Genomic DNA, 9,253 nt, shown 5'->3' with positions numbered 1-9,253 from the left:
CTTGAATATTTTTTCAAAGAAAAGTTAGCGTAGTTTTCCCCTTTTAAGTTTAGCTTACGCAGCTTGACATCACAAAACGCAAAAACCAATAAGGCATGATAAAATACAAGATAAACGTAAAATAAAATAGAAGTGAAACAAAAGTTAGACTGCATAAAAACAAAAAAAAAAAAAAAAACATAATATACTTCTATGTATGTTTACATTGATCTAAACAAAATCCTTTGTGTAAAGATATGAAAAAATAGAGAGTAAGAGTTCATAAAAAAGCCTCGCTATTTTGCTGAAGAAGAAATGGATGTCTAGATCTTTTAAAATAAGGAACTTTTTGATTTCTTTTTCCGAAAAATGGTTGGAGCAGTTTTCCTTTTTTAAATTTCACTTATGCAGTTTAACATCACAGGAAATATTATTTTGCTTTTTAACAAACTCTTAAAAACATCAGAAGTAATTCTAAATGCAACTCTATTAAAAGTTTTCACAGAATAACAAAACGACTTCTTTTTTTTTTTTTTAAAGATAAAAAAAAGTTTGAACTATCTTTAAATAAGAAATGTGAGAACAGTTTAACAGAACTTCTTGTTTATTATGTCTTTAGCGAAACAGATAAAAATATTTGCAAAAGCATAGATAAAACAAACTACACAAAAGGCCCATCTTTATTGCCAAACTGAACAAACTTATCTAAACTACATAAATGGTTTCACGATATTGCCATATTGAACAAACTTTTCTAAACTACCCTCTTTTTGAATTTTTAGCTTCATGTTTTTAATTTTGTCTTTAATATGGCTTTGGTAGGAGTACTTTTGCAAGACATGAATGAGCTTGTCACTGCTATGATTTGCCAAGATGCCAAGGTAATCTTTGTACGAGCAACTTGAGCTTACATCTGTAAACACGTCTTGCAAGATGTATGCCAACACCAAAGCTGCACATCGTGGAAAACTTCTGGTGTTGAACCATTCGTTGTGGCCAGGGCAAGCATTCAGCTCTTCAACTATTTCATCTAAAATTTTACAAACTCAAGTCATAACACAAAGTGATTAAATCAAATATTCATTTGGTTCTGAAGTAAGACAAGATTTATTCTGTTTTTTTATTTATTTTTTTTTTGTTGACCTTATTGTTTGCACTGATAGCAATAACTGGTTTTTGAAAGATTACCTAAATGGCATTGGCTAACTTCTGCTTTGTTTTCCTTTGTTCTTGGCTGAGTTGATCCTGAAATAAAATAAAACCATGTTCATTTTTCTAATTCATAAAAACCATCAACAGTTTCTAAGTGTTAGAGATGATAACAAGCTGTGCATGATTTCTAACGGTGATGTTTCTAACTTCATCATTAGAAATCGGGTAGACACAACTTTCTAAAAGTGCACTTAGCAATGATGGCTAGTTTTTGTTAACAGTTAACCATCTGAAATTGTGCAAGAAGAGGTTTGTGTTTATATATCTTTGTATAAATTAGGTTTTACATTACCGATGAGTTCTTGAGTGAAAGATGGCATTTCCAACTTGATTTTTTTTCTTCTTGGATCTTTTACTTCTAAAACATAATCAGTTTTAGTATCATTCACTTGTATAAACATTTAAGCAATCACAGAATTAGTCCTGCAACAAATACATACACACTTCTGTGTTGTTTTTTTGTTTTGTTTTGTTTTTTTTACAGCTCTAACAATAACAATAGGGCAAGGAGTTGATTTGGGCATTTTCATTTTTTGAAAGCGTGTTGAGATTTGCATAAAAATCAAAAATCAAAAATCAAAAAGAATTTACCTCTGGATGTAGAGGCAAGACTTTGGCTAAATAGGCTACCAACAGATTGAACAGCATAAGGTGAGAGCTGCTTTGCAAGAACAGTACCAGCCTGTTGGACAGGAACAGCTGAAACTGGATCAGATGAAAGAAACAAACTGGGTTTGGCCAATGTTTGCTGAAAAGCAACAAGGCTAGGAGTCAGAGGAACAGAAAAGACCTCTTTTGAAGGACAGAAAGCGACTTGCTGAGAAGGAGAAGCAGAAACAGGTTTGGCAACCACTTGCTCATTAAAGTAAACTGGAGAAAGTTTTGCATGGTGTTCAATAAAATCCGGTTCATCAGGAAATAATGTTAATGCAAGAGGAGAACAAGCTGTGCCAACAGGAACAGCTAGAGTCTGATCTACATCCATACAAACAGCTTGTTCGTTAGGAACTAGTTGTGCAAGAGCAGGGGATAGTTCAAGAACTGGACCAGCGATTGTTTGTTCAGATGGAACAGACGAAACAGGAGTTGAGGTAGGTTCACACAAGAAATCTACGGCATGGTCGTTGCTATCCTCTAAAGGAACATTGTTTTCTACAGCTGGAGAAAACGGAACCACTGTGGTACAGCTGAAAGTAGCAGCACATTCTTCAGAGTCAGAACCGGAGTCTAAATCTTCCTCAAAGATGTCCTCAACCTCATGAAAACCGTACTCCTCTGCATTAGTTTGGAGCCAGTCCATCACATCCTTCTCCTTCTTTGGTGGTCTCTCAGACTTTTCAACAGTCAAAGACTCTATGACTCCGAAGACTGTCCGATGCCCAGGGCAAAGCGCAACTCCTCTGCAGCGTTCCACTGGGACACATAAAAGCTATCCATTGTGTTCCTGCTGTGCTTCATGTAGAGTGTAGCAAACCGCTCGCGATCTTCTTTGCTGTTGTTGGCAAAGTAAGTGGCTATCGAACCGCGAATGCAAGTGGGAGTAAGACGCTTCATGGGAATGTTTACTTGGCTTTTTCTGAAGCAGGACGTCAGGCAAGAGGAGATAGCAGAGGAACCCATCTGGTAAACAGGCACTCTAGTTGCACCGAGTGTCACACATTCGTCTTTGTTGGGTCTCATCGATGGAAAAAGGGGCCTGTAGCAGTCGCTCAACTCCAAAACAGTCTTGGTGTCTGCAGCCATGTAGTGAGAGTCGTTGACAAGAAGGTCTCTGTATCTCAGCAAATAAATATCGATCAACACTTTCAAGTCGTTCGGCACTAGAATGTTTTTGGCTCCGTACTTGTATGCTGTTTTGTAGCGCTCTTGCACAATGCAATATCCACACTCACTCTTCTCAGCAGCCATGTAGTCTCTAATGTTTAAAAGAGCAATGTTAGATTTTCTTAAACTGTTAATTACAGTGACAGAGAGCAGAAGATGGTTTCGTAGAGACACAGCATTGTCTCTAGTCGGTGTAAGAGACGGCTTTCTAATCGATTCCACTAACTGTCTTACGTATGCAGACTTGCCATATTCGTTCAGCAAACTGACATTGATGATGTTGATGCATTTTTTGCTTTTCACAAGGCTCCTCCTCAAAGAACGAAAGGGCCTCAGCACTTTTTGTAACTCCTCCACCTTGCAGCGCAAACGTCGGATGGCCTCATGAGAAAGTCCGAAATAGACATTCCTGGCTTCACTGAAACGAAACAGGAGACAAAGGTAGACAAGGCGGTTGTACAACGTGTGACAAGACATGGCTTTTGTTTGGTCAAGTTCACTCAGCTTGGAATTGAGCTGAATGTTTTTAAAGTGCATGGAAAAGTATCTATCCTCCAAAACGTTGGAATTGGTGAGAGCGTTCGGGTGCAGCGTCAGCGTGCTGTCACAACATGTCAATATTTCAACAACTGCATTTTTGTAGATCTTTGCTTGTGACAAAGTGTTGTTGTTGGCTACCACAAGCCACTTTTCAAAATCTCTGAAGAGCTCATCTGCTGACTGGTAATAAAAGTGAAAAGCATCTTTGTCCAGCTGAAACAAGAGTCTCTTATCTTCTGTCAAGACGGAGGAGTTGGAAACCAAGTGCTTTAAGGAATTAAAATCAGAGTCTAGGACGGATTCGGTGTTCAGCTCTTTGTTTTCTACAGAGGTGCAGTGGTTTGCAGAAGGAGCCTCGGACGAACCAGCAACTGATGAGGGCAAGCTTAAAAGAGGATCAGAGGAAAGAACCGGAGAAGAAAAAGAGGAGGAAGGCCCAGGAGCAGAGGATGCAGAGCCTGATGCAGACGCTTGTTCAGCTACTGGCTTAATACCAAAGAAGGCAGGTCGAATAAATTGAGGGACATAGAGCTTGTCGTTGTCGTATCGCTTTGCCTCTGCAATCTTTTGTTTGATCGTCTTGGAATCGTAGAAATGAGTCTCTTTCAAGTGTATGTCCAGTCGGTCGTAATACTTCCAACATTGCAAACAGGGGTAAGGTTTTGGACAGCCGGACTTGCGTTCGAGACGAGCATGCTGAAACTTCCTGACCATTGCAGAGTAAAAGATGGAAGCTTCATCCAAAGTCCAAGAATGATCTTTTTTAGTCAAGTGTCTTTTAATGCTTGTGGAGGAATGTTTGCACAAAGGCATCGGACAGCTAACAGCGTACCTCTTCTTGGTACCATAGAAAGGTACAACCCTGTTTACGGAGCCACACGCTGCAACTAATGCGGCCCTGACTTTGTTTTTGAGCTTTAAGTCTCTCTGTTCTTGTGACTGCCTTCTTTTCTTTTTTTTTCGCTTTAGAGTTCGGAGAAGGGGCAACAACAGTGTTGTTTTCTTGTGAAGAAGACATGTTCAGGTGTTTGTTTGCAACGGTTTATGCTAAAAAAAAGAAGACAGTTAGTGAGAGTGTTTTTCTTCTGCCTGCATCCTGGAATCCTGGAATGTTTACAACTGCAGGGAAGAGCTGTGTTTTTTCGAATCCTCTGCAAAAGAGAAAAAAGAAAGAAAAGAGAGCAACAAGAAGAAACAAAGTTTCCACTAGCAAATGAAAAAGAATGAGAGCAACTAGCATTACATGCATGGTGGCAGCAGTGATTGCTATTATGAGAAGGAGAATGAGAAAAAAAAAAAAAAAAAAGAAACAAATAAATAAAGAGATGGAGTTTGAGAGGATCTCGCAACCATATGACTCAAAGAAAGAAACTGTGTTGAAAAAAGGCAAGAGAGGGCAAATAGAACTTGCTAACAAGGACAAATGACAGACATAACTACAACAGTAACAACTCTCATTGCAAGCATAATAACAACAGCATCAGCATCACTGACTCAGAGAGTGTTGACATAACAAAAAAGAAAACAAAAGTACAAGCCAAGTGGGGGAACATTAACAAACACTCATTGCAACTATAACAACAACAACAACAACAGCAACAGCATCACTGACTCAGAGGGTATTGATAAAAAAAAACAAGCAAAACAAAAACAAACAAAAAAACAAATAAAAAAACAAAACAAGCAAATTGGGTGAACAGTAACAACTCTCATTGCAAGCATAATAACAACAACAGCATCAGCATCAGCATCACTGACTCAGAGAGTGTTGACAAAATAAAATAGACAATAAGCAAGCAAAGTGGGTGAACAGTAACAACTCTCACTGCAAGCATAATAACAACAACAGCATCAGCATCAGCATCACTGACTCAGAGAGTGTTGATAAAATAAAACAGATTATAAACAAACAAAGTGGGTGAACAGTAACAGCTCTCATTGAAAGCATAATAACAACAACAGCATCACTAACTCAGAGGATATATAAAAAAACAAACAAACAAACAAACAAAACAAAAACAAAAAAAAAACAAGCAAAGTGGCTGAACAGTAACAGCTATCATTGCAAGTAAAATAACAACAACAGCATCAGCAACATCATCACTGACTCAGAGAGTGGTGATAAAATAAAACAGATTAAAAAACAAGCAAAGTGGCTAAACAGTAACAACTATAAATACAAGTAAAATGACAAAAGCAGCAACAGCATCACTAACTCGCAGGGTGTTGATAAAAAAAAAAGCAACAAACAAATAAAGCAAGCAAAGTGGGTGAACATTAACACTCATTGCAACTATAATAACACCAACAGCAACAGCATCAGTGACTCAAAGGGTGTTGATAAACAAAAACAAAGGCACAAACAAAACAAGCAGAGTGGGTGAACATTAACAACACTTATTGCAAGCATAATAACAACAACAGCATCAGCATCACTGACTCAGAGAGTGTTGATAAAATAAAATAGATTATAAACATGCCAAGTTTGTGAACATTAACAAACACTCATTGCAACTATAACAACGACTACAGCAACAGCATCACTTACTCAGAGAGTGTTGAGAAAAAAAACAACAAAAAAAACAAAAACAAAACAAAACAGAAAACAGAAGTACAAGCCAAGGGGGGGAACATTAACAAACACTCATTGCAACTATAACAACAACAACAGCAACAGCATCACTTACTCAGAGGATATTGATAAAAAAAACAAACAAACAAACAAACAAAACAAGCAAAGTGGCTGAACAGTAACAGCTATCATTGCAAGTAAAATAACAACAACAGCATCAGCAACATCATCACTGACTCAGAGAGTGGTGATAAAATAAAACAGATTAAAAAACAAGCAAAGTGGCTGAACAGTAACAACTATAAATACAAGTAAAATGACAAAAGCAGCAACAGCATCACTAACTCGCAGGGTGTTGATAAAAAAAAAAAGCAACAAACAAACAAAGCAAGCAAAGTGGGTGAACATTAACACTCATTGCAACTATAATAACACCAACAGCAACAGCATCAGTGACTCAAAGGGTGTTGATAAACAAAAACAAAAGCACAAACAAAACAAGCAAAGTGGGTGAACATTAGCAACACTTATTGCAAGCACAATAACAACAACAGCATCAGCATCACTGACTCAGAGAGTGTTGATAAAACAAAATAGATTATAAACAAGCCAAGTTGGTGAACATTAACAAACACTCATTGCAACTGTAATAAGAACAACAGCAACAGCATCACTGACACAAAGGGTGTTGATAAACAAAAACAAAAACACAAGCAAAGTGGGTGAACATTAACAACACTCATTGCAACTATAACAACAACAACAGCAACAGCATCACTGGCTCAAAGGGTGTTGATAAAATAAAGAAATAAAAACAAAACAAGCAAAGTGGGTGAACAGTAACAACTCCCATTGCAAGCATAATAACGACAACAGCAACAGCAACACCATCACTGACTCAGAGAGTGTTGATAAAATAAAATAGATTATAAACAAGCCAAGTTGGTGAACATTAACAAACACTCATTGCAACTATAACAACGACTACAGCAACAGCATCACTTACTCAGAGAGTGTTGAGAAAAAAAAAACAAAAACAAAAAAAAAAACAAAACAAAACAGAAAACAAAAGTACAAGCCAAGTGGGGGAACATTAACAAACACTCATTGCAACTGTAACAACAACAACAGCAACAGCATCACTTACTCAGAGAGTGTTTATAAATAAAACAAAAAACAAAAACAAGAAACAAAAATACAAGCCAAGTGGGTGATTACTAACAGCGCTAACAGCAGCAACAACAGTGTCTTTAGAAACAACAAACAAGTACAACAGCAACAACTGCTTTTACAGAGTATAACAATAACAACAACATGGCACTAACAACAACAAAAGGGTTGGAATAAAAACCTGTAGGCAAAAGGAGAGCTGCATTCAGACAAGATCGATTACAAAGAGGCTCTTCTTTAGGACAGAGGAGAAACTGCTTTTGAGGGACAGAGGGACTTTTGTTGTTGTGGTTGTTGTTGTTGTTGTGCAGAAACCAACAAACTTTTATTGAACCGAATATAACCGAATATAACCGAAAGTCTTGTTTGCTTCTGTTTTGTGCCATCAAGAAGGGAAAACAAAACATCACAAAACAAACGAAGCAAACGAAACAAACAAACAAACAAACGAACGAAACAAACAAACAAAAAAAAAAAAATTAAAAAAATTAACAAACAAACAAACAAACAAACAAGCAAACAAACAAAAACAAATAAGAAAAACAGAAAACGCAGTACCGAAACCTCGCCATTTTTTATCCTTCCTCAAGCTTTCTCTGGGCGCCAAAGACCGAGAAAGTTGAGCAAACGTGACGTTGAGGGGGGGGAGGGGGGTACTTAAGGACAGCAGACCGACCAATGGCACGCTTAGGAGAGACCCACGTGAATGCTACATTTTCTTTCTATGTACGCTGAATCCGCTCAAAGTCTGGAATTTCCAGCATTCACGTGTCATCACTCCAGCCACCAGATTGGCCCACACTTTGCACACTTTCAAGACTAGAAACTCACTTGTGCTCAATTTGAGCAAAAAAAAAAAAAAACTAAGTCTCGCATGGCGACAACTTTTCCAAAAGCAAACAAAGGCAAACGAAGGCAAACGAAGAAAAAACAAAAACAAATAAACAAAAACAAAACCGAATAGGGAGAGAGAGAGTGAGTCGACTCATTTCTTTCGACTGCCTTAAACGAGAAGTCTAAAACGTTTAAAAGTTGAAAACTAAGTTTTTTAAATGAACTGCACCGAAAAAACTTTACGACAGTTTAGCTGGTTAAAAACGCAGAGGAAAATATTTTATAAAATTTAAGCGTTCTAAAGATGTCCATTTTTGTTTTTGTTTTTTTTATTTTGGTTTGTTTCTGGCTTGTTTCTTTCTTTAAATTCTAGCGATCGAGCATATTTGAACGGTTTCATCAACCTGTCGGCGCACGTGCTCGAGAGCTAGAACTTTGATTGCTTTTGTTGTTGAGAATTGAGAATGTCCGAGCAGGTTTTTTTATCGATTTCATCGCTTGTGGCGAGGCAAAAATCAAAACGCTTTTTGGACGAAAGAAAAGAGATTAAAAGGAAAAAAGAGAAGAAAAAAAAAAACAAAAAATAGGTTATGTGTTATGAACATTTATTTTCTCACGCGATGACGTCTAGTTTTGTTAGAGTAATTAAAATATGGTATCAAGTTTGTAATTTCTATCTTATTTTTTAGTTACGGATAATTGCCAATTATGTCACGTTTAGTATACACAACGCTGTTTTCTTAATAGCAATATGATACAAACAAGTTATAAAAAAAAAAGCGTTCGCTCGATCTTCCTTAGTCAGTTGAACAAAAAGAAATTTTCACAACATATGATTGATTTGGTTGTCCTAGCAAGCTGTTTTAGCAAACGACTAGAGGTTGCAACTGTTGTTCATTGAAAACGAAAAATCTAGCGTCAGCAAGAAATTTTTGAATACATAATGTACACAAAAGTGGCACTTACAAATGAAAATGTAAAAAAAAACTGTTTACCTTGATGCCAGACTCGCAGAGATGTTGTCGCTCGTTGCTATCGACTGCGAACAGCTTTGTTGTTTTTCGAAGTGCCTCTTCATTCTACTTATAGCCGAAGTTTTGGCTTCGAAAAAAAATACGAACG

At 37.1% G+C, this 9,253-nt stretch overlaps 1 protein-coding gene across 1 annotated transcript; it reads right to left on the bottom strand.

Moving 5' to 3' along the window:
- Nucleotides 1-641: 641 nt before the first annotated feature.
- LOC149893624 (uncharacterized) lies at nt 642-7,928 on the bottom strand. Its single transcript, XM_090091865.1, has 5 exons — nt 7,856-7,928; nt 1,783-4,602; nt 1,484-1,549; nt 1,168-1,224; nt 642-1,009 (listed from the first exon to the last, which is right to left on the bottom strand). The coding sequence occupies exons 2-5, from the start codon at nt 2,489-2,491 to the stop codon at nt 690-692; spliced, it is 1,152 nt and encodes a 383-aa protein (XP_089947991.1). The 5' UTR covers nt 2,492-4,602; nt 7,856-7,928; the 3' UTR covers nt 642-689.
- Between the last annotated feature and the right edge of the window lie 1,325 nt (nt 7,929-9,253).

Source organism: Hydra viridissima, unplaced genomic scaffold (assembly GCF_058129835.1).
Source record: "Hydra viridissima isolate aposymbiotic clone 2 unplaced genomic scaffold, HvirCarnegie_v1 scaffold_1, whole genome shotgun sequence".
Lineage (NCBI taxonomy): Eukaryota > Metazoa > Cnidaria > Hydrozoa > Anthoathecata > Hydridae > Hydra > Hydra viridissima.
This window is presented reverse-complemented; position numbering and strand designations above follow the sequence as displayed.